This window comes from Lissotriton helveticus, chromosome 1_1 (genome assembly GCF_964261635.1).
Source record: "Lissotriton helveticus chromosome 1_1, aLisHel1.1, whole genome shotgun sequence".
In the NCBI taxonomy this organism is placed as follows: domain Eukaryota; kingdom Metazoa; phylum Chordata; class Amphibia; order Caudata; family Salamandridae; genus Lissotriton; species Lissotriton helveticus.
Window position 1 is genome coordinate 532,828,716 of NC_136057.1, and position 26,749 is coordinate 532,855,464.

At 41.5% G+C, this 26,749-nt stretch overlaps 1 protein-coding gene across 13 annotated transcripts in view; it reads left to right on the forward strand.

Moving 5' to 3' along the window:
- Positions 1-26,749, forward strand: part of CALD1 (caldesmon 1) — a 655,703-nt gene that overhangs the window by 529,677 nt on the left and 99,277 nt on the right. For all 13 annotated transcript variants that reach the window (XM_078674011.1, XM_078674008.1, XM_078673998.1 and 10 more), the window contains one exon: positions 19,832-20,096. In XM_078674011.1, coding sequence (XP_078530137.1) covers positions 19,832-20,096 — 265 coding nt within the window. The remainder of the gene's footprint in view (positions 1-19,831; positions 20,097-26,749) is intronic.

Here is a 26,749-nt window from a genome sequence, read left to right on the forward strand (position 1 = left end):
TTAAAAAGATGACTGTTAGCGGACTAAGAAAGATTTTCTTAAAAAACCATATAGTTACCCTGGCGTGATATCCGATATGTACACCAGGTTACATATAAATCTGTGATTTTTGTACTAATTTGACCGAATCTGGAAAAAACCGAAAAGAGGACGGAGTAGATTATCGTATTAATGTTCCAGTGGGTTATAAAGTTCTATTCTTTTTTAGCAAGTTACTTTGCAAACCTGTACCTGGTATAAAAGATAAAGCAGATTTAGCCTTCTCGTCGTCAGTATTACCGAGGGGCTGATAGTTGAATGAAAACTGATAAATAACTGGATGGAGACACAGAAAAAGATACATTACTATCTTTGTTAGCGGGTGTTCTGATATTTAAAATGATTCTAAGGAATCAAAAGTTCCATTCTTTTTTAACAAATTAATCTGGAAACCTGTACCTGGTATAAAAGATAGATCAGATTTAGCCTTCTCGCCGTCAGTGTTACCGAGGGACTGATATTTGGGTGAGGACTGATAAATAACTGGATGAAGACAAAGAAAAAGATACGTTACTATCTTTGTTAGCGGGTGTTCTGGCATTTTAAATGATTCTGGGGAATCAAAATATCAGCCTACCTGCGTGAATAAAAGTGTACCCTCTGGTCAGGGAAAAATCTTCCTGATGTTGGGAGATTCCTTCTTTTTCGGTTCCTGGTAGATAGTAATAGAGATGACGACAGAAATATATGGTATTAGTTCTAGCCGGCTTTTGAAATTATCTATTAGCTTGAACTCAGATACATAGCAAAGTCGGTCGACGAGTTCTAAAACGACATACTATTCTTACCTCCTAACAAAGTTATGAAGAACTCTAACGGTCTGACGGCGAGAGGCGTGATTTCGGCGGCAGCATCCGACAAACAAAATGTCTCAAACGCTAAAAAGGTCGCGTTTATATGCGAACGTTTATTAAGATAATCCTTCTCAGCTGTATATGTGATGTCGTCATTTACAAAGCGACTGAGGCCGACACTGGTGACTGAACAAAGAGAACGGTCTATTCTATCGTCATCTAGGAAGTGATTGAATTCTACGTTAGAAACTAGAAATAGAAAACGGACTTTACTATCCTATGTTAAAGCATACTGGCGATACTAAGATGTCACAGATGGAACCAGACAACTGGACCATCTATCATGATAAAGAGGTATTTATATAAAATAAAGACCACTTTATATTGGCTATATAAGTCCATAGATATTGTCAATCCACTTATAATAGGACATCAGAAAAATGCTGATCATTAGTCTATAAATATACCCCTGCCATTACAACAATATTCGCAAGAATATATAGCCGTATCATTACAATCATAGAAACATATATATATATACTTTTGTGGCATCCAAGATTTAATAAATGCCATTATATAAAATATAGATAGTTATTGCATCTTATTAAAATCTGGATGATATGTAACATATTACTACTGTAATATCCTATATATTACCACTTTCAGATGTCATTGTTCTTTACTCATCCTAATTAACAGATCGCGTTCTCCCAAGGGATTTCACTATTGAGGCCTCTTCGAAAGGAGTCAAAGACAAAAATCCAGAACACCTCTCTTTTCTTTCTTATCATTGCTCCACCCTTAGAGTCTGGTGTTTGAATTTTCTCTAGTACCCGCCATTTAATGTCTTTTGAGCAATGATTCTTTTCTATGAAGTGTTTCACCATAGGGGCAATAATCTTCTTAGTTTTAATAGCGGAACGATGTTCAGTAAGGCGAGTTTGAATCATTCTCGAAGTCTCTCCTACATATCCTAGGAGACAAGGACACTGTATAAAGTAAATCACATTTGAAGATTTACAATTCCACATCTCTTTTGCCCTAGTAGTATGTCCATTATAAGAGAATTCCTCACCTTTGAGAATGTTTCCAAATGAGGTGCAAGAAGAACATGGAAACGTTCCTTTAATCGGATTGTTAGTTAGAATTCATCTCTGTATTAAATTCTGTTCAATTTTTGGATGTCTTAAACCGAGAATGTACAATGTGTTCTTTAATATTCTTATTTCGCTTGTGTGCAAAAAGTGGCTTAACCAATTTTTGCTCCACCGAACAGTTACTATTGAGGATGTGCCAATTTGAGTTGATGATCTGCTTTACTTTGGCATTCACAGTGGAATGTTTGGTAATGCAGACCACCTGCTCATTAGCTTTAGATATTTTGGTCCTCAACAGGCAGTCTCGGTCGTGGTATCAGGCTCTTTTGTATGAATGCCTCACCAGCCGGTGGGGGTAGCCCCTTTCAATAAATTTTGATCTCATAATGAGCGCTTGCCTGTCAAAGTCAGCCAGATCTGTACAGTTACGTCTGACACGCAAAAATTGTGAGAACGGGATACTATCCTTTTGCGTCCTCGGATGAAAACTTCTATAGTGTAAGAGGGTATTTCTGGATGTTGGTTTTACATGGAGATCAACTTTTAATTCCCCTTGGTTGTTTATTATGACAATATCAAGAAATTCTACTCTTTCAGCACTAATTTGGGTGGTGAAACGCAAATTCTGATCTGCTGCATTTATCCAAGCAATGAATTCCTCTAGGGTATCTCTCCCATCAGTCCTACTAGTCTTTTAGCCTTTCTGCCTCGAGCTATACTGGCTGTTAAAGGCCCTTTCCCTCTTGAAGGCCCTTGCCTGCAACTCAGGCTCAGGCTTTTAACCATCAATGGCTATAAGGCTATAGTATTCTCAAGCACTGTGGCAGCAGACAAGTGTTGTGCAGGCAGAGAGCCAGAGAGGCAGGATGGTGTAACTGACCTCTTCTGCATAGCTCAGACTGTGCTTCATACACTGAGAAAGCGCCGCCATAGAACATGTCCTTGAGTCAACAGGTCTGAACTTGTTACCTCATTTGCTGCTATTAGCTGCGCTCTGCCCTGTGCCCAGAGGTGTTTTACTTCCTATTTTCAAGATTAAATCTGTATTATATCTGAGTAGACTGCAGCCTGGACCTGTACGGTGTTACACTAGGATGATACAGCAAAGAGAAATGGAATGACTGTTTTCAGCTGTAGGGTGCAGATTGGCCATAGGCTGAACTATAGAAATTAGCACCACAGTACAGTTGCTGCTGAGTATTCTACCTTATTTGAAATCTGAGTTGTTGGAAATGGCCCTTTTTGCAGGGTTATCCCCAAACTTTTTGCTTCTTCCTCCTTTATTTTTCCTGACCTGTGGTTGTTGGCAATAGGACTCTGGGCACTTTACCACTGCTGATCAGTGCTAAAGTGCATATGCTCTCTGTGTAAATTGTTAGTGTGATTGGTTATCCATGATTGCATATTTGTTTTACCAGGAAGTCCCTAGTAAAGTGCACTGAGTGTTCCAGGGCTGGTGATTCAAATGGCACTAATGGGCCTGCAGCACTGATTGTGCCTCCCACATGAGTAGCCCTAAAATGATGTCTCAGGCCTGCCACCACAGTGCCTGTGTGCAGTTGCTAACTGCCATGCTGCCCTGACCAGTGTCCACACTGGCCAGGCCTAACCCTTCCCTTTCTGTACACATTAGACACCCCTATAGAAATCCCTAGGTACCCCCCTGGGCAGGATGCAGTGTATATGAAAGGTAGAGCCTGTACTTGTGTGTGACATGCTCTGGTACTGAATTACAGCCATTTTCGTTTTTCACTATTGAGAGGGCTATCTTGCCCGTAGGCTATAATGGGGAATGCTGAGTATAATGTTTACCTGCATATCTTCCCATAGGAACAAGATAGAAAATTAAAGTTTGGTATCCCTGAACTCAGAATTTAATAACACATCTTTTAGGAAGAATGTTTTTTAAATCCTGTATTTGAGAACAGTACTTTTAGAAAGTGGCTGTTCTCTTGTCTGACCATTCTGTGTGCCTTGGCCTGTTTGTGAATTGACTGTGTGGTTTGTGAGTGACAGGGTCTGGGTGGCTCCCAGAGGCTGAGTGGGCCATCCCTGGGCTGAATAGCTCCATCTGCATCTAGAGTGGTGGGAGGGGTTAGCACCTGGGCCTGAATAGGGCTGTGCCTGCCTTACACAATGCTGGCTCCACCTCCTACTGGGCGGCTGATGACCCTGCCCCTCCCTCTGAAAGGAAAGGAGAAGACAGAAAAACAAAGTGTTCAGGAACTGACCTGAACTGGTTCTGACCATGCCAAGGCCTCTCAGCCTTTAGAGAACAAAGGAAAGACTGGTATAAAAAGGGCTACCCAGACTACAGAAAATTAGATCATCCTGGAATCAAGAAGGAATCTCTGCCAAGGAGAAAGCTGGAAGACTGAAGAGGAAGGACTGTCCTGCTCTGTGCTTGTGGACTGATCTGCAGATGCTTTGCTGCCAAGGAGAGGGGAAGGACTTTGCTGTGTGCTGTGTCCCCTTGCTTGAAGAGATCTCCAAGGGCCTGAGGAGAGCTGGCCTCCTGTTAAGGAATCCCAGGAACAAAAGGACTTCACCCCCAGCTTCCCCCCTGAACTCTGCTGAGTGAGTTCTGTCCTTCCTAGAGTGCTTGATCCAATTGTGGGGCCTCTGGAAGTTGTGCCTGCTGTTTGGGGAGATGGACAAGGAGAAAAGAAGAAGATCTGCAATTTTCACACATCGCTCGCTTGCGGAGCCCATCCCCGACAGTGCGAGGAAAATCCCGCCGCCACGAAGATCAAGATTGTCGCAGCGGCTGTTGCCACTGCAAGAACCAACGTATCCTTCGCTTGCGGAACGCATCGCCCCGGTGCGGGAAGTTTCCTGTCGCTGCGAGTATCATCGCAGACCCTGTCATCGCTGGGTGAGATCGCCGCACCGCTTGCTTGCGGACTACATCACGTCACTGCGAACATCGTCGCAGAGCCATTGTATCGAACAGGAAGAATCAAGAAGGAATCTCTGCCAAGGAGAAAGCTGGAAGACTGAAGACGAAGGACTGTCCTGCTCTGTGCTTGTGGACTGATCTGCAGATGCTTTGCTGCCAAGGAGAGGGGAAGGACTTTGCTGTGTGCTGTGTCCCCTTGCTTGAAGAGATCTCCAAGGGCCTGAGGAGAGCTGGCTTCCTGTTAAGGAATCCCAGGAACAAGAGGACTTCACCCCCAGCTTCCCCCTTGAACTCTGCTGAGTGAGTTCTGTCCTTCCTAGAGTGCTTGATCCAATTGTGGGGCCACTAGAAGTTGTGCCTGCTGTTTGGGGAGCTGGACAAGGAGACAAGAAGAAGATCTGCAATTTTCACACATCGCTCGCTTGCGGAGCCCATCCCCAACAGTGCGAGGAAATTCCCGCCGCCACGAAGATCGAGATCGTCGCAGCGGCTGTTACCACTGCAAGAACCAACGTATCGTTCGCTTGCGGAACGCATCGCCCCGGTGCGGGAAGTTTCCTGTCGCTGCGAGTATCATCGCAGACCCTGTCATCGCTGGGTGAGATCGCCGCGCCGCTTGCTTGCAGACCGCATCATGTCACTGCGAACATTGTCGCAGAGCCATCTCATCGAGGGGCCGCGAGAGGAGAAGATCGTGGCTGCGGCGCGCATCGCCGCCGCACCTGAGATCGTTGCTGTCCCAAAGATCGTCACATCGTGCCTGTGCGAGACGCTTTCTACCGAACCTGCGCACTGGAATCCATACAAGGTATCGCATCTCTCCCCATACAGACCGGATTAGTTGCAACACGCCCGCTGCGTGCAGCGGGGCTGTCGCATCGCCTCCCCAGGATCTCAGGAGTGACGCATTGCTTGTTTTTCAATGCTGCAGCTTCCATTTTGAACTTTTGTCGCATCTACAGGTACTTTGGGTTAAACGTGACGCAACTGTGGATTATTTTGACGCAAACCCTAGAACTCTTTTAAAATCATATTCTTGAACTGTGTATGTTGGATTTTTTTCGTTTTGGTCTTGTGTAGTTTAGATAAAGATACTTGATTTTTCTAAACTGGTGTGGAGTCCATTTGTGGTGTTTTCACTATGTTACTGTGAGTGTTGGTACAAATACATTCCCTTTGGTAAGCCTGTCTGCTCGTGCCAAGCTACCAAGGAGGTGAGCAGGGGTTATCTAAAGAGTGTATCCCCCTTACCCTGACTAGAAGCAAGGGTCCCTATTTGGACATTGGTACCTACCTCTGCCAACTAGAGACCCCCTGATCTAACATGAGTCTTATACACATTTCCATCACAAACACATGAACCAGCCGACAATATATTAGCATCTGCCATGTTTGCAGTATTAACACATGGCTGGCTTGGAGCCCCCAAGCTTCAGATTTTGAATGGTATATTCCAAAACTATAGTATGTGTTAGACAGTGGTAATAGTTAAATTATGCAAAATATTTACATCACTGTGTCATAAACATCTTTCTCATGTAAATGTATCCAGATCTTGATTTTCCTGCCAGTATATATAGCGTTTCCATTACTGATGTAAGGGGTGGCTTAAGCTTGGGGGCTGATGATGATGGCAGTTGGACGAGCGTCTGACCGCCATCGTTGCTGGAACGGGACTGACCGACAGGTAGTCGGTGGGCCTCGCTGCCAAATTAGGATCTGACCGCCTTCAAGGCGGTCGGAAACATGCCCATTTGTATTGAAGCTTGTGCTGCGGCCCGGAAAAGGGCTGCAGCAAATGACCCAATGCAAAGAGGCATGTTTCGAAACATCTCTGCACCCCGTGACAGGCACCATGCAGTGCCTGCCACACGATGCAGGTTTTGTATAGAGGGGCACCACAGGCGCCACCCAGGGCCCCAAAAAAGCATTTCTGCCAGCTCCCACCGACATTATAATCAGCCCCTTAGTTACTATGCACAAGACTTAATATTTGGAGTATATTTGCATAGATATTAAGATCATTCACACCTAAATTCTGAGCAGACTTATTATGTATATTGCATTAAAATGGATATGTGCAGACAAGTAAGTCTCATGTTATTGGATAATTGTACAAATTAGTCACTGCATATAAGAAATTCACTAGAATTATTGAAATAGCCCAGTCATTATTATCATGAACGATTGCTTTACAGGCAATGAAATATAAGGAATCAAGTGTTTCTGTGCTTGTTACAAAGTAGTGTGCCTTTCTCGAAGCTTAGTTTGCTATGAAAGCAAGGAGGCTTTCTTCATTAAAGTTTTAGGGTAATATAGATAAACATAAAACATATGATTAGGCTCTTGAGTGAGTTAAAACTAAAAGAGAATCTAGTCCTCTTAGCGTATCAAACTACAGCACTTACACATTCATATGGAATGTTAACTCCGTTTTACTCTCCTTTATTGTTGGCATGTCAGGGTTAGAACAAAATCCTTCAGTAGACATTTTTCATATGATCAGATTTCTTTCTTATTGAGGAAATGCCATTGCCTAATACTCCTTGAGGAACTAACTTGATGTGTTAAGGACTAGGTTTACCCTCAGGGAGAAGGTAGCTTGAGACGAGGGGCCAGATCAAAAAACATTTTAACTGGTTCTGAATTGTTTGCTTGGTGGTAAGGAAAGGCAGTGTTCAGTCCTAACTTCTTATATCGTAGTATGAAAACAGTCTTCTAAACATGGTAATGTGTTACAAGTATATTTGTGCATATATGTTGTGAGGTATATGTTGCTGTGGTATTGTGTTCTGTTTTACTGTGTGTTTTCTTTTTGTGCTACACTTTTGTAATGTGTTGCACCATAGATGTGGTCTTGTACTCCAATTTAACTGACATGTCAACAAATTCTACTGCAGATACTGCCCAACAGTGGTACATGCCTTTTAAAGTTCCCATGACAAGATTCCATATACAACTCTGTAAGGTGGTAAAATATCACTTTTTCAATTCTTTAAGTATTTATGACACCTGTCAGTCAAAACCAGTGGCAGAGTGGAAGAAATCAGGTTATTGGTTGAGGGTATGGAAGCCCTACTCTGGCAATAACCACAAATGTTACTAAAGTAACTTGAGCATAACCCTCTGGTACATAGGCACAAGGCAGTCAAGTATTTATGCAGTACACAAACAGTAATAAAGTGGAAACACAGAACAAGACAAGCGCAACCTAATTTAGAAAACTAGAGTACGTGTTATTAAGTTAAATGATAGCAGAACAGCAAAAATACAATCAGTATAACTGGAGATATAAAATTCAAAGTTTAGGTAAGTATAGCACCTAAAAGCACAAAGTGCCATTCATGGTCATCTGGTTGTGTTAGACCGTGATAAAGCCACAAGTTCAAGCTAGCCACAATGGAGCATGGGCCAGATTCAGGGACCAGGTTAGTCATATTGAAAAAGTTACTTTAGAAATGTCCGGCACAAATTTCCATTCGCAGTGGAGGAGGTTGAGAGGAGCAAGGTGAGCGTCGCAGATTGTTATCACTGTAGAGCAAAGAGCATTCTGGGCTGCATGGGTTGAGTCAGTTGGGCATCATTTGCATAGTGCGAATTGCAGATCTTGTGTTGCCAATCGTCGCTGTAGCATGAAGAGTCGGGTTCACCGGAGCTTTGCGTTGGCAGTTATTGCAGGCAGCAGAGTCTCCGCTTGAACTAGGAGTTTTTCACTGCTAGGACACGTGGAATTTAAATCCACATGTCCTACTTGTTAAATACGATGCACCCTGCCCTATTAGCGTTGAGGACCCACCTCAGGGGTGACTTATAAGTATTAAAAAGGAAGGTTGAGGCCTTGCGTCAGATTTTTTTTGCCAGCTCAAAATTACAATGTAAAACTTCAGTACAGGTTGCAGTGGAAGGCCTGAGATATATTTTAAAAGGCTACTTTAGTGGGAGGCACAATGAGTGCTGCCTGCCCCACTAGCAACATTTAAGGTATAGGCCCTGGATACATGTTGTTCCATTTACTACAGACTTAAAAATAAATAAAAAGTACTAATCAGGTGTGAGCCAATTATACTACGTTTAGGGAGAAACACAAACACTTTACCACTGGCTAGCTGGAAAAAAGTGCACAGAGTCCTAATGCCACCAAAACACGTTCAGCAACAGAACCTGCTCCGCTGCTTGTATAAGAGCGGTCCTGTTCTAGCTCAGAAACAACCAATTGCAATGTAACCCTAATAAGCCGAAAATTCTGCTCTTCGGTCCTAACCCTAGTTTGGGTTAGACTGGATACTGGCCCAATGATGGTCCAGCTTCCCCCGCCAACTTAACTGGCCAGAAACATTGGAATAATCTTCTTTGGCCAACTTTCATTTAAGTCTCAGATTCTTTCTGTGTTGAAAAGTTGCTACTGGATTATGAAGGCACGTAAAACATTTCTAACCTTCCTTTCATGGGAAGCTCGAGAAACTGTTGCCCAAGCTTTAATTTTTTCTAGACTGGACTATTTGAATGGTCTATATTTGGGTCTTTCTTTCTTCCTGATTTAGCACTTTCAGGTAGTCTAGAATATGGCAACCCGGTTTCCCTTTAATCTCCCTAAGTGTACCCCGACATCTTCCTATCCTAAACAGGTTCACTGGTTCCCAGTGAACAAGAGGATTATTTTAAAAGCATTAGAGTTTGCTCAAAGTCTCCTTCACACAGGACCTCATTACCTGAACATGAGAATTCATCATTACCAGTCAGGCAGAGATTTGCGCTCTGGAAAGGCTCGTCTGAAAATGGTTCCTCGCTTTATAAAATGGAGGTACGTCAATGTATCCTTCTTGGTCTCTGTGGCCACAACCTGGAACCTCCTCCTCATTTATCTTAGAAACCTGTAATATGAAACTGCGTTTAACAAGTTAAAAAAGCTCACTTTTTCAGTCACTAATTTCTATTCTTTCCCTCCTATGTCTCCCCGAGTAGCTGTGTGTTCTGTAGGTCATGTCATTCATTCAATCAACAGAAGGCAAAAATCTGATGGATACACTGCAAAAAGGGCCAGATCCAACACCGAGTATGTGTCTTAAATAAGCACTTGTAATGCTCTCTCATGATGTTGCCTAAGGGCACTACTATAGATATCAATAGGGCTTGCCTGCTTAGTTACTATAGATAGCCATAGAATAGCAGAAAAAAAGTGGATCTTCTGTACCTTTACTAAATAAAATAGAGAACTATAAGTGAAGCTGCATAATGGGGCTTTGAACTAAATAATGTTTTATTTATCGATTCATCTAATTTCTAGCACCTCCTTCTAAATAAAGACTAGGACTAACAATAAATGAAATTACTACGTCCTTTTAGTGAGCGGTTTTGGGAGGGGTGCATTTTTTTTGCCTCTGTTCTTTGACATGTTTATGGATGATTAGCTAAGGTCTCCCGCAGAAAATGTATTTCTGTTTGACTGTACACCTATGCACATTCAAAGGTTAATGACCATTGTTGACAGGTACACAGTCAATCTCATTTTATCAACAAGAATTGGTAAAGCTAATATGTCTGGTGTTGACCGGCAGCCTTTTGACTTTGGCAATTATTGTTTTGTTATAGTTTGCGCAAAGCCTTATTATTGGGGAAGCATCCAAGAATTATTGACTTAAGACAAAAATATTTTTGGGTTTATAAAAAGCTCAGATTACCATAGCAGTCACTGATGCAGAAGAGGACCACTGTGTGAGGATGTGCTCTTTGAGAAAGCTACATCTGGCTGATGACCTAATCAGGGTGACACCAGTCCTGGGTAGCTTATGTTCCATTTCAGAGAGGACCTCGTCTGGGAGTTCGGGTGGACTATTCTAGTATTGAGCAGGGTCGAGACTAATATGGCTGGGCCCAAACTGAGGTGCCACGATTTGCAGAATAACAATGTACTGATATGCAGTTGTGAGTAATTAGCAGTGGCTGAGATTAATTCAAGCATTTCATCCATCACCTTTTTTATGCTTCCTTGTGAAAGGGTAGTATGCTGTAACACAAAGTGAAGTTTTAGCCTGTGTAGTGCTTAATTTGAAAAAAAATAAGCGCGGGGGCATTTGTGAGGAGGCCATTACAGCTTGTACCACATATTCCTGCTGCCATGCTGCAGATGATAGTAACAACACAAGTACTAACATTCACACTCTTGCAAGTGTGACAATTTGGATATTTCAGGCCCCCAAAGCTATAAGAATGGCATGGGCGGTAGGTGATATTCATTTTTAATTTATATTGAGTTAATAATTAACTGTTGTTGTGGTCATCTCTAAGTTAGCCACACAGCGCCACGTTGTGGCAGACTATCACAAGCCCTGGTGCTGATAATTAAGTGCCAGTGCAGAGCACTGGAAACCACCGGCTCAAATTAAGCACTGAGCCAGTGGCTGAAGTGTGCTAACCCAAAGCCCGTGCCCATGATGCATGCTGCAGTGTGTGGAAAAAAATGTGAATGACACAACAACAGACTGATGGATGAAGTCTGTCTGAAATCCCTATAACTATGTTATATACAAACCTGCAGAAAAATCAAAAGGTCTTGGCGAACACTGTACTTGATAAAAGCCAACTGGGTTGCCGTTGGCTACAGGCTTCTTGCCTTTGCTAATGCTTTATTGAAATATTTTTGTGAAAACATTCTTACAAATAGACGGACGGGGAGGCTTGCACAGACAGACATACAGAGGGTTGCACAGACAGACAGAGAGACTTGCACAGACAGACAAAGAGAGAGACTTTCACAGACTGACATTAAGGCTTGCACAGAAAGACAGAGAGAGAGACAAGCTTAGACAGACAGAAATAGAGGGTTGCACAGACAGAGAGGCTTGCACAGACGGAGAGACATAGCTGATAGACAGGCTTGCACAGAGTGACAGACCGAGAGGGTTACACTGACAGACAGAGAGGCTTGCACAAACAGACAGAAGCTTGCACAGACAGGGAGGCTTGCACAGATAAACTTGCACAGACAGGCAGACAGAGGCTTGCACAGACAGACAAAGGGGCTTGCGCAGACAGACAGAGGCTTGCAAATAGAAACAGAGTGGCTTGTACAGACAGAATTGCAAAAAAGGATAGAGTTGCAAAGATAGGCAGGGTTGCAAAGGTAGATGGACAGACAGCCTGATAGATAAGGTTGCAAATGTTGAGGAACAGATAGACTGAAAGGGTTTAAAAATGTAGACGGACAAACAGAGCTGCAAAGGTAGATGGAGAGAAAGACAGACAGAGTTGCAAAGGTGGATGGACAGGCAGAAAGAGTTGCAAATGTGTGTGTGTATATATATATATAGATAGATAGATAGATAGACAGACAGACAGACAGACAGACAGACAGACAGACAGACAGACAGACAGATAGATAGATAGATAGATAGATAGATAGATAGATAGATAGATAGATAGATAGACAGACAGACAGACAGACAGACAGACAGACAGACATGTCTATATAAGTAGGGCTTACGAGAGCACTAAAAACACTAGAAAGCCATACAAGCAGAACATACAGACTAAATTAGTTTACAAATGTAGTGGCATACAAGCACACTGAAAGCAAACTACAAAGTCTTACACACAAGACAAATGGACTGAATTGGTTTCCAAATATAACTGTAGCCCTCAATTAAAATACATACCAGAATAACAATGCAGGAGTGCAGTTAGAGATGCACTGCATTGTGTGCATACTAAAAAAACCAACTTCAAGTGGAATTCGGTATGCTGAAAAATTGAAGTAGTTTGAAAAAAGAAATGCCTCTATAAAAGGAATTTAAACCACCATTAGCAGGAGATAGGAACGGATAAAGCTGGAATGTGCCATTTGGCCATATGGAATAGCTGGTAGAAAACGTTCTGCTCTCACATCAGACTCTAAACACAAAGGCAACACCAGAGCAATAAAGCAAAAACAAAAACTCTGGAATACAAGAGAACTACCTTGTGTGTAAATGTGCACTTTGTGAAAGAGTAAAATGCAGTCACTCTACGTGAAGTTACCCAGTGGCTGAAGTGGCCCCCATGCTGTATGCTGTATTGGTTGAAAGCCAAATGGGAATGACATAATAACAGATTAGTGGGTGAAGCGAGTTTGCTGAACGTCCCTTTTAATATGTATAAACCAAAGCTTGGTATATTTTAAGATACAAACCCTCAGGTAGCTTACACAGAGCAGCCAGGCTCAATTCAGAGGCAATGGGTAAAGTATTTGTGCAACAATTCAAACAGTAACACAGTGAAAACTCATACCAGAAAAGTTGCCCACAACAGTATCAGAAAAATGGTGATTTTAAATAAATAAAACAAGGCCTAAACAACAAAAATCAATTAGTAGACTTACTGTGGATATCTGGATATCTGGTTGCACTGGACCAGGACAAAGCTAGATGTTCAGGTCCACCGTGATAGAGCACGGGCCGGCGATAGGAACTCAGTCAAAGCTGTGTATCTGTTGAAAAACTGCAGCGGGGCTGTGGTGCAAGGTCCTGTTGTTTCTGCATTGAGGGTCCTGTCAGCAAGGTCTTGCAATGCGATTTGTCGTGCAGTCAGAGCGATGCATCGGTTCCATGAGATGCAAAGCTGTGATGCAGAGTCTAGCATCACATTCAGGCTGGTGCAGATGAGCGATGCAAGGCCTGCGCCGAGAATGTGTCATGCAGCAGTGGTTCCAAAGGCGATGCAGGCTGCGGCGGTGATGTGAGCTTTGCGACAGGTCCAATCCTCGTAGCAGAGGAGATATGTCAGTTCTACTTAGGGTAGCGCCATGCAGCAGAGGAGAAGCAACAGTTCCACTAGTTTCACAGAGGCTGGCAAAGCCCCTTAAGCTCTTCCAAGAGTCCTTGGCAAAGTAGACTGACAGATGGCAAAGTCCATGTGCAGATGCATGGTTCTTGGAAGCCTGTTATGTCCCTGAAGCTTTAGGTCAGGAGGCCAGCCTAATAACACTTGGAGTCACTTTGGGTTCTGGGTTTAAGGGCTGCAGGTCCAGTGCTTCTCACCCAGGCAAGAGGGCAGTTGGGCAGCACATCAAACAGGATGCCAGCAGGGTGCAGTCCAGAAGAGTGGCAATTCTTCTGCAGCACATCAGTCCTTTTCCTGACAGGGTATCCACAGGTCCAGAAGTGTAAAGAAGGTGTGGTGACTGAGGTCCAGTATTTATACCCAGTTGTGCCTTTGAAGTGGATGCAAATCTTTTAGTGTTTTCCCTTTGAATTCCACATGCATACTGCCTTCCCTGTCCTGGCTACAGACTAACTACAGGGGGTATGCCGTCTTTTGAGTGGAGGCAGAACGCAGGCAATTCATGTGTAGGTGGGGCTGTGCCGAGTGCCTCCCTCCGATCCTGCCAGTGATGGCCCATTCAGCCACACCTAGGCTCCCTATTGTGTGTGGCTTACTAGGAGGAATACACAAAGCTCAAATGTCAGCTACACCCATTTGTGACCAGAGACAGGCTACAGGCACTAAATGACTGAGGCAAGAAATTGCCAACTTTCTAAAAGTGGTAATTTCAGAATTGAAATCTAAAATCCGACTTCACCATAAGTTAGGATTTTAAATTGGGATTCCAGATACACCAAACATGAGCTCATAATGCCTTCCGATTTGGAAATTATACTTATAAAATGTAATAAGGCAACTCCAATGTTATCCTATCGGGAAGAGATAGGCCTAGCAGGAGTGAAAAATAAAATTGAGAACACGCAAAATTAAAAGTAAATGTCCTACTTTTTAAATACATTCTACCCTACCCTCTGGGCTGTCCATGGGCTGTCCTAAGGGTGACTTGTATGTATTAAAAAGGAAGGTTTGGGCCTGGCAAAGGGTTTCTTTTGCCTGGTCAAAATGGCAGTTTGAAACTGTACACATGGCAGGGTAAATGTTTAAAGGTTTCTTAAGTGGGTGGCACCATTGGTGCTGGAGTGCCACTAGTAGCATCTACTTTACAGGCCCTGGGCGCATGCAGTGCCTCTTTACCAGGTACTTAAAAGTAAATGAAATATGCCAATTATGGTTAAGCCAACATGACCATATTTAGAGGAGAGAGCAGAAGCACTTAAGCACTTGTTAGAAGTGGTAAAGTGTACAGAGACTTAAGGCAGAATTGAGGTCAGTAAAAATGGAGGTGAAATGCAAAAAGTTGGGGAGAAGACCACCCTAAGGCTGAAGTATCTAACATCCCTATTTAAGGAATCATATGCAGAGGAAATGATGAGATTCATTTAAAAACGAAAGCTTATGAAGTAGTAGTTGCCACTGCTCAGATGTTGAAACAGTACGTACTCGATATTAACAGCTCCTGTATGGAATTCAATCCCAGTGTCCTTGTGCATAGGAAAAGACCAGTGTCCCCCAAAAAAGCCTTCTGGTACGAACAGGTATCAGCAAACCGAAACCGTTTTTTGTAAGCTGGTAGACTTTGTTCTCCTTTAAGAACATGATTACCTACAAATCTGAAGATTTGTTACGTGTGGCACATTTACTTTCAACAAAGAGATCGGAGTACCTTCAAGATACAGTAATCATTATTAATTTTTTTCCTGAGAAGAATAACACCCGGGAATATGCTGATTATTTGACCCTTGTCAGTGCAAGGCATTTGCAAAATTAAGGCTTAATCAAATTGTTTCAAACAAACACTACAAGCAGAATAGGCTCCAATGATGATTTAAGATAGGTGCATGTGAATCACTTGCTTGTGTTATGTGGAGATGTTTAAAATACTGATGTATTGTGCAATGTTGTGTACATGTGTGACTGTGCCATATAAGTCAGCCCCTTTCCTTTTCTTGGAAAAAAAGGTAATTGTTTTGCTTTTTTTTTATTGCTAAACGTTCTAAAAGATTAGTTTTGACTTCAGTCTTAAAGATCTCAAAGACTTTGGCCCCAATTACTATCATCATGGTACTAGCGGGGTGCAAACTCTGCACCCTTAATTACTGGTTTAAACACTACATAATGGAGAATAACTGTGCCGATCTTGTTTTACCTGGCGTTAAACAGAATGGAATTCTCAATTATGTAGAGGTTAACACTCCCATTTACCTGCCCTGAGCAGGAGGTAAATGGGAGCATGGGCTTCACACGGGGACAGGGGCTTCACTGCGGAGTGGGATTGGAGGAAGGAGGTTAGAGAAAGGGAGTGGGGATGATAGGGGAGAGCATTGCATGCAGGGGTGGGGATGCAGGACGAGGCCTGGCTGCTGTTGCATCCAAAGCCTAACGCAATTTTACTGTCCAGTTTTTCCTGCCAGTAAAACCGGGATCAATATCCCAGCACCCAGGACAACCGGGCGTGAAAACACAGGGCCTTTCAGGATCAACCACAGAGAATTCCATACAGGAATTTATTTGGAATAAGGATTGTATCTGTAGGGCGAAATTAAACAGACCATTATATAGATGGCAGATTAATAAAAATAGATATAGTTCATATAAATGTCATGGTACTTATAGAGCGCACTGTCACCAGACGGTCACCTTGCGGTGCTGCCTATTCGGCTTCCTGGCGCTAAAACTCATACCGCTGTGGAACCCCTCCTGGCTTTCCCTGTGAAGTGTCCACTCCTGGGCACCCCCAGGCATCCTTAGCGCTGTTGGGGCCAATTAAGCTATTGCCCAGAGTTGCAGCGTGGGGCCCGTGATTAGAATAGGCACCAAGGCGAGAATTAACAGGTCCAAGGAAATTGAGCCCGAGAACACCGCCGAGGCGGGAATCGAACCCTGGTCCTTGGCCAGAACTCTGCATCAGGGTCTGCCGCTCTAACCATTGAGCCACACTCCTCCACACTCCACACTCCTCCTCCTTCATAATGTTTGGTACCCCAGAAAAACCCCTATGGCTTCAAGGAGATAATTAGTTTTCGTTGTTTAAATAATTTTAATACCACCAGGTAACCTGCCTTACATACTGTCTGCTGATGTCAAGCCAACTGTAATAAATTATTATAGTTGAGCAACCACGTAATTTTCTCTTTTACTTGACTCGTGATTTAATAATAGAATTAAAAGCAGCTTTGATGCAGGTAGTTCAAGCTTCCATGTTTTATTTTCTGGTCATTTTCACGACTCAATGTTTAAGGTATGATGATTTGGTGTACTATTTCATTGGAACCTGTTTTCTTTTATGATCGCATATATCTGAGGGCAATTGGTAGTATATTTAAAACCGGTGTTTCCAGGAAGAAATTGATAAAGGCATACTGCAGTAGAAACAGGAACATGCAACGGTAGCTGTTCCTTCAGCAAGAGGTTTCTCTCATAGCACTGAAGGACATTCAAAGAGCAATAATGTAAAGACTTCATTTTAAAGTTGAACATGACACTAATGCATTTAAATAATGGGATTGATGTCATTTGTGAGAAATGGGACATGAGCGTATTTACACAACATTGAACTTGCAAAGAACTGAGTGCCTGATTATGAGTTTGACAGTCTATCGGACCACCGAACTCGCAGTGAAAGTGCGGTGGAGGTTGAGGACTGCCGCACCAGAGGTCCGATGCCGTATTATGGGTAAGGTGGCCATTACTCTTTGGGACCAACGCATTCGCTGCAGTCTGTGGTAGCAATATGCATGGCAGTGCCGATGTGGCACCGGCATGCATATTAGAAGTTTCCCTCTCACCACACCAGCCTTCGCATGGAGGTTAGCCCGTCATGAAAAGGCTGGTGGTGGGGAAGCAAAGCGGGGCCCTACAGGGGCCCTTGGTGCCTCTGTGCATAGGGGTGCATGTAGGGGGGACTTTTTGTGCCCCCCCAGTATGCATGCACCTCTGTTCCTGCACGGCTCATTCCATGCCATGCAGGAACATCCATTGGCAGCCCCGCTTTGGTGCAGTTATAAGGCTCAATATGAGTCTTTAAACTGCACCACAGCAGGATCCCCATTCCTCCCGCCCTCCAGACAGCAAAGTTACTTGTAATCTGACGGGTGAGCAGCAGTCGGTTTGGTGGTGTGGGAGCCAGGGATGTATGACGTTACAACGCACACTTTTACAACGCACACCTTTACAACACATTTTTTACAACGCAACATCCATTACAACGCATTCCATTGCAATGCATGCCATTACAACGAAATTTTAAAAACTACATTACAACACACACTACCTTTACAACGCATACCATTACAACGCATTACATTACATTGCATGTTTGGTAAGTATTGGATAGTGTAGGGGTAAAATTTACTATTCTAACTCCAGGGGGTGCAACAGTAGGGTAAGTGTTGGATAGTGTAGGGGTAAAAATTACTATTTTAACTCCAGGGGGGTGCAACAGTAGGGTAAGTGTTGGATAGTGTAGGGGTAAAAATTACTATTCCAACTCCAGGGGGTGCAACAGTAGGGTAAGTGTTGGATGGTAATGTTATGTGTTGTAATGGTATGCGTTGTAATGACTGAGTTGTAATGACATGCGTTGTAGTGGTGTGCGTTGTAGTGTCATGCGTGGTAATGGTTGAGTTGTAAATGCATGAGTTGTAATGGATGTTGCGTTGTAAAAGTTGCGTTGTAAAGGTTGTTTCCCGGGTTGCCCGCTCCCTCACAGTCAAATTCATAATCAGGTCCTAAATCAAACCCTTCAAACTAAACTTTGACCAGAAGGTTGACTAACTCCTTTCAAAGGTGAGACCTGTTCGCTGTTGCAATGCTTCTTCAAAATGTACTGGTCTGTCGCCATAAAAGGCTGTTGTCTTAGGTCTCATTTGCGGTCCTATTCTCTGCTCGCTATTTCATAATACAAGTCACTCAGTCTTGATGCTGCTCGTTCTTATTCTTTGATTACTTTGGTTTCATAGAGATGCTTGACAAATAAATTAAATACCTAATAAGTACAAATATGCATGTTGTGTATACAAGCAAATGTTCACATGGTTTATAATCCCGGGTTCTGCTGATATGAGCAGGCCATTGGGCTTCCAGTTCAGGAATGGAGGAACACCTTCCTGGAAAGGTTTTAAGTAGCTAATCTGGCTAAATGTACTTGATTTAATTTTAAACTCTTAATGCGGAGTAGAATTACATGATAGTGTATATTGTGAAATCAGATTAGATAAACGTATATACAGTATTACAAAAAGGTACACAAAGAAACCTTTTATAAAAGCAAGTAGAATTTTGCTATTATATTTCCCATTGCTTAGTCTTAGTTTCCAGGCTTCTTGAAGCTAGGAGGAATTTACATTTGCGGAATTCCTTTGAACCACTCTCCAATAGCTCATCGAGGTCCAAAGAGCTCATTCTAATGGTGTTCTCATACAGCACCAGTCTTTCTCTCCAGAATATTCCAAATGTATGCCTACAGATGGATATTCCTGAATTAACTTTGTTATTGCAAACCACTATCACAGTAGTTGCAAGATCTTCTAGTCCTCATGCAGCGACATCTGTAATTTCTGCTGTGTATACCATCCAGATGCCATTTGATGCAACCTTGATTCCCAGAAATATTAAATGGGCCAGGTTATCTCAAGTTCCTTTTGAAAGTAAGCTATCTCCTAACCACCATGTACTTCGAAATAGGCGTACATGACAGTGGGTGTAGAGTACAGTTTACATTCGCCTTCTACGTCCTTTCTGTGCATTATGCTCTGCCCTTCAGTGTGAGATAACCTATTACTGACTTTACTTTGACTGCACTAGATCTGGTTTATAGAATTGAAAACTTTTTATCTAGCTAGCATTCTATAACATCAGTAAAATGATAAAAGTGTCAATGGTTGCCGTGTCTTAGATATATTTAATCTGAGAGGGCGCATATATTTTTGTACAAGGTGTGAGTGGACTGTCTGGGTTTATATTCAGTTCAGCCTGCCTTTCACACCTTGTCTCAAGGTGAAAAGCGCAGCAGCTCCAGAAAGGCTTCAAAATGTGCCTCGGTGTAACTGATCTCCTGTTGCCTTATTAATGAGGGTTTAATGATAAATGAGTAAGTAAACCCACTGTGAGGAAATATCACCATGTTAACTAGTGTTATTTGCTCCTAGCCGTACCAGCTTGAAGAAAGGGCATACAGAACCAGAAGAAGTTGATGGTGTACCTAAGGTGGAAGCGGGCAAGCGTCTTGATGAGTTGCGTCGACGCCGAGGGGAAACTGAGAGTGAGGAGTTTGAAAAACTTAAGCAGAAGCAGCAAGAAGCAACCGTGGAACTGGAGGAACTGAAGAAAAAGCGCGAGGAGCGCAAAAAGATTCTGGAGGAGGAGGAGCGAAAAAAGAAGCAGGACGAGGCTGAACGAAAAGCAAAGGAAGAGGTATGGGTATTCTAAGGAAGCTGTTAGATAAACCCCTGATATTATGCAGATTGTCCCAAAAAAAGACCTTGTAAGAAGGTATGTCCACAAATTTACTAATCATGTTTTTGTCTTTCACATTTTTAGGCAAAAAAGGTTTTATGTAAAAAGAATAGTCATTTAAATCTGCCTGTTGTGCCTAAGGAAAACTTTAAAATAATATTAGCTTTCCGAAATTGGTGTTCATTTTGCGAAACATTTACATAGAGAAAAGGTACCATGCAGAACTAAAGCGACCATGTGTGCTATCAAAGTGTCCTTGACTGATTGTATCAGATAAAAAATTTAACATTTGTTACTTTTTTGCTTTGCATTGCATACAGTAGGAAATATTTTTGACAAACAAATTATGATTTAAATGGTTCATTTAAAATCAATGTCAAGATGCTTTCACACTTTAGTCCCACAGGGCAGTCAATAGGAATTTTCCTTTTCTTCAATTGCATCACGTCTCTATTGAATTTATGTCATCAATTTTTTCTTCTCATCAGTCTCTGCCAACGATATACTCTTTGAGACCTTTGACCACTCTCATCACTCTAAATTTTCTGACTGCTTCTCAGCCACCTGCCACTAAATGCACAATAGTTGCCTTATGTTCAAGTCAGTGAAGACTAAAATACTTTCATGCATACTTGGTGCCCACAAATCCTCCTATCCTCATAACATATCTTCCTGACACCCCCGTCACTACATCATCAAGCAGAAATTCAGGCATATACTTTAACCCTACCATGTCCTTTGAATCTTTCATTCTGACCACAACCACAGCTGCCATATATCAAATGTTGCTTTTGCATCACATTCCACATATCCAAAACATCACTAGCTGCACTTGCCCGTAGTAAATTAGACTAGCACAGTAGCTTGCTAATAGTTATCCTTGTAAACACTTTATTACCATTGGACAAGGTTCTTATCTTCGCTAAAGGACTCTGTTTCATGTCCTCAACCACTCTTTTGTCTCCCCATACCGTACACAGATTGCCTGGCTGTCAGCAGTAATCTGGGCAACATTCAACCTAGTAATCATTCAAAAATATCAATGGCTTATTTAAAGCTCGCAGTTTTCCAAATGTATTGTTTTGCACACCAATAAAGTTGGAAGAAATGTGTTTCTCTGTACATTTATTTTTTCAAATAAAAAAAAATACAGAAAGTAGGTTTTCTTTCAAATGGCTCTACACACTGTTATCCATGACTACAAGACTATTATCTGTCAGACGAACTAAATAGGAGAAGGAATTTCCTTAAATAACTGTGCACGTGTTTGGAATATAACGCTGATGGTTTCATATGAGCTTATTTTTTTATGTGTGGCTGCTTACCATTCTAAACCCAACAGGAGTCCAACTTTGACTCCATATTTATTAGTTAACTAATGTTGAATGATATGGATACATATCTATAAGATGATAAAAAAATGGATACATTCTGATGGAAATGTAAAAAAATAACTGTAGTAAAAAGATGCCCTGCTTATAATATGGATACATATCTATAAGTTGATAAAAAAAATTGATAAATTCTGATGGAAATGTAAAAAAAAAATTTAGTAAAAAGATGCCCTGCTTATAATATGAGAGTCACATTCAGAGATAGGACTACTTTCAAACCAGAAAGCGGTAACTCGTGGTAATCAGTAATGCTGGTAATATCATGAAGAGTGCCTATTCTATTGCAGTGAAATTGTTTACATACACAAGCAAACAATTCAGCACACTTAAACATATTGCTATTTGTGTAGCGAGTCAATCAATCTATCAAACGTCTTTATTCGCATTTGAATTATGCATATAAGTACAGAATAAAAAAGAATTATTTAATAAAAACATTTGATTGCCAAAAATTCAAAAAATAATAAATTTTTAAGATATATCCATTAAAATATCAATATGTACAGGTCGCCTCATTACAAAAATCAACTTCAGTTCATTGTGAGAAGGATTTGTCACAGCATGTACTAAGAAAATACAACTCCCCCAAAACAAATTCGAATAACACATTTTAAAACCATACAGTAAATCATTATCTAAGCATAAGGCTTTTGTTTGTTTGGTCAATTAAAACAACACCCCTGTCTGTTGAGTTTCTCCTTATACGAAGCACTGTGTATAGAAATTTTGCAACCGTGAAACAAATGGTGTTTCGAGTCAAAAAATGAATGCTGATATGTGGACTTAAGCGATAAGAACAGCTTTTTGTGGCGTAAATCCAGTGTATATTCTATGCTCTTAAATTATTCTAGGACAGATACACCTATCCCGGGTGATTGTCTCTGTGGAAAATTCAAATGTATACACATTCTTGGATGTTTCCAAATGTACACTTATGCACCTCTGTATCAAGCAGCAAGTATAGATGCATACATTAGACCTTCAAAACACCATCCCTGTGTGTGATACATTTTTAATTGAGAAACTTGAGCTCGCTCAAAAGAGGTAGTTTCATTGGATGGGTGTCACAGTAGTCTTTATTAACTTAAGGAAACATATTGGCACCAGCAAGTTTATTTAATTCTTGCATAAGTATTAGTATACAAAGCTTAAGTTCATTTCTTTAATGAATTAAATTCAGTTGGACAGAGACCGGATGCCACTACCGGCCCGTTTCAGGACTGTATGTGTGTTTTTGCCACAGGGATGGACACCAAATCTGTGCGTCTTAATTCTGCCAACAGAGAAGTGCACATTTACAGCAAGGCATCCATCCAGGGTCACTGCAGGTGGCCGTCCCTATAAAACCCCTCTCCCACAGTGGCTACTTTGGCCTAGAATTTGGAAATGATTGTTGATCACTTCCTTCAGATCAAGTTACGTTCACTTGCTTCTTTTGCGAAAGGTCCTCAGACATGTTCCTCCTATATTTCCTGCCGAGTTCTACAAAACTGTAGCTCAGGCTTTTAGTATATCTCCGTCTCGTGGCATACATACTTTGTATCAAGACTACAGCGTGTTTGTAATGGCACTGTTCATCCAGTGCTCAGCCTTTCTAGGCACTCTTGGGTCTCCGTACTCTTCATTTCTCGTCACTGGTTGACCATATTCAAAAGAAGTCTGTTCAAGGCTCAATGCCAGTGTCACGGAGGCCTGCTCTCTTTCTCCCTGTAATCCTGTGAGGTGCTGGTGCCCATACTTAGAGAATGTGCCTCTCCTGGTATCTCCCAGAATTCAGTGCTTCAGGACTGGGGGTTGTACTTTCAGAATGCTCATGATGAAAGCATGACATTTCCTCCCTCCTGCTTCATGCATAGTAGACTGTATTTCTGATTCCTGAAAAATGCTAAAATCTCACCTCTTTTTTCCAGCATAAATTTCTCTTTGGGAAGTCTCAAAGCCAGGATACCCTGTGCCTGTGCATTTGTTTGCTTTATATAAAAAAAAGTCCTAAATTCAATTGAATCCATGGGGACCGGTAACCGGCTTAATTTTTTGCAATCCTCAGAGAATTATAATTTTTTGGGTGGGTCCTGTTAGTAATGGTGGGTACATGACAGACAGAGAGAAGGAAATCGAGGTAAATGAGCTGCGCAAAGCAAGGTACAAGCCGAGCTGACTGTGGCTGATAAGAGAATAGATCAAAATAACTCCCCATTCACAATGAGTCCAAGAGCAAGAGGCTGCAGCTAGCGGATACAGAAGGACGGGATGGCATTGGGTAGCGCTGGAGGAGTATCAGTGGTGTAAGGGGGATTTTGTGTGGAAATGTACACGTTAATTTGCTGAAGACGAGGTTAGTGAGAAAATGAACTTCTGGAGAGGAGCTGTATGTCAGAATAAGTATCTAGAAAACAGTAGGCAAATGTCTTTCAATGAAGGAGTGTGGCGAGGAGTGTTTAGAGACAGTTTTCTGCCAGGAGGTGTCTGGATTATACATAGAACAGGGGTATTTACAAACACTAGCATATAAGCCATGTTTGGTGGTTGGCAGAGGCGCACATTAACTGGTGGTCACTGCTCAACCTTCCCCTCTCTCCGAAAAATCATCTTCCATTTTAAGGCCAGAAGGATTTTTAAATATTAGAAGTGGAGAAGGGAACAATATTAATGGAAGTCCATTGAACCCGAAACATTTTTAAAAGCATGGTGCCAGAGGCTACTTCATTCGGTGTTTGGTGTGTCTTCCCAATGAGTCTGTAGGACCACTTTTGCAACAAATTCACATTAAAACACATTAGTATAAGTAGGGAACACATATTATCCCCGGATTAGAGCAGAAGAGGTGCATGTACAAACTGTCTTGTCACAAAGGTGTGTGTGCTTATATGCCTAATTTACAGCACAAGCTTCATAGTGTAGTCTGTGTCTAAAGCATATTATTCAATTGAAGCACTATAATGTGATGGGGATATTATTTTCATGAGTTTTAGAGCCATTGTGAGGATGGATCTATGCATTTAATATTCATAGCCTATATTGTACACAAACTTGATCTTTCCCATTGGAAAATCAAAAAGTGCAATACATTGCCCTGACTTTCTACTAATGGTGAATTTGAGAGCTGAATAGTTAGGACGAGAGCATCTGTAGAGGTAGGTTGTTATGTCATTTTACCTATTGTAGGTTAGAGTACCCCTTATTAGATCCATATTGACATTATTATCAGGAGAAGCGTTATATGTGCTACCGATTATTTCAAGTGAGCCTGGGTCAGTCGCTAAGTGGCACCTGCAGATCACAGAATATGAGTGAACTCTCAATAAGGGTTTCCTCTTAAGTAGGGTGAGTTCTGAAGAACTGTTTTCTTGGGGTTTTAGAAAATGGACTGTTGGGCCATGCATGGCTCATGGATCATTACTATGCCTTAGAGGCCAGTGAGTGAGGGGTATCTAGCATAGTTTATATTTGTGAAGGTGTGTGTCTGAGAGTGGGGGCCTGTGAGATTCTATGTCTATTGGAAGTTATCTTCTTCAGGAATATGGTTGATGGAATTAGAAGATCCTACCCGCAGAAATTAGTGTCTGTGAGAGAGCTTGAGTTAAGTTTTTCTACGCAAAGCCAAAATAGATACAAGCATGTTAGATACACACCATGACTGTTCAAAACAATATTATGTTTCAGGAGAAGCAGAAAGGAAGAACGGGAAGGTACATACAAAAACCAAGAGACCTACTTGCTTAAACTAATAGGAAAATGCTCCGCTAGCTAACACAATTCTCTTACAATGTATATATGTGCTTTTAAGAGATATTTGTGTTTATTCTCTTAAGGAAAGGTTTGTCATTGGTGTGTGCATGTGTGCTTGGACGCTTGTCTTATATTTCACGAAAATGTGCTAATGTTTCCTAATGTTAAAAAATATGGCACACAAGAATTCAATCAATCTGATTCATTATTGGCACAAGTGAACCTGCCATCTTATCTTTCGGCAATTTACTTTTATTTTCAAAAGCTGTCATTTAACATCCTAATTGAAGCAAAATTAATTAATACAAAGCAACATGAGGGTCAGCTCTATACTGCGCACACCGATTAGTTATCACACCTCTCTCTTGATACTCCATGCAGTCCCTAAAGTGAGCCTTGTTGAGCTTAATTTCGAAATTAATATCACATGTTCTGAGATTTATAGAGTTAAACATGGGCTTAAAAATGTAATTTATCTTAAAGGAGGAATGCATTATCAGCATTTCATGAAAATTGACTTTATAATTTCAGTGGGTAGTTTAGTCTTCTCTCCAGTGTATTTTCAGTCCCAACGCTGATCTCTTTAATATCTGGCTCGGCCAGTAGTGTTCAGAGATGTTTTTTTTTCCTCATAGATTGATGTGGATTCGTATGAGAGTTCAAAGTTCTAAGAAATCAAAAGTGACATTTGGCATACAATTTATAATATTAACAATAACAATGCCTGTACTTTGGAAATATGAGTACGTTTTCATTGTTTCCAAGTTAATTATAATAACATCGCCATGGGAACAAGATGGTCACAGAAGGTGGAAGACTAGTTTTTTACCGGCACAAGTCCAGATGTATTGAACAATCTTAAACCTCTTGATTTTTGTTCAGGACATGCTGCCAACTGCAGGGTAACCACCTTTGTATGTATCTCAAAAACTCCACCTATCCGTCCTAAAAACCTCACAGAATAACTCTCAACGTTTCTATTCGTCTCACTTTATGAGAGACTATGTTAATGAATGCTGAAAGGCAGTCACATGGTTTAGGAACACCCTGCGCTGCAAACTGTTTTTGGACAGCCATATGTACATAAGATGACAACACCGGACATATAAGTGTGGGACATCAACATTCTTTGTTCAGCATCTTAGTTGCTAAAGTACAGTCTATTCCCTATGCAAGTAAACCTCCCTTTCTAATTTATATCATACTAGTATATGCTATAATAATGCACTGTTATTCCACCTTAAAACGTTAATCCTGGCTGAGTATTGCACAAATACAAATATACATGTTTGCGTCTTTATTCTTGTCCTTATTGAATTGCGACCGTTTGCTCAAATCATGTTATTGTTCTGTATCCTAAGAAAGTGAGAGACGAGAGAGAAAAGTATACAACAAACAATGAGAGCTGCAACAATTTTAATAAACATGTCAGTTTTTACGGCACCCCCTGCCCATTATTGGTGATAAAACGTGCATCTATAGAATATA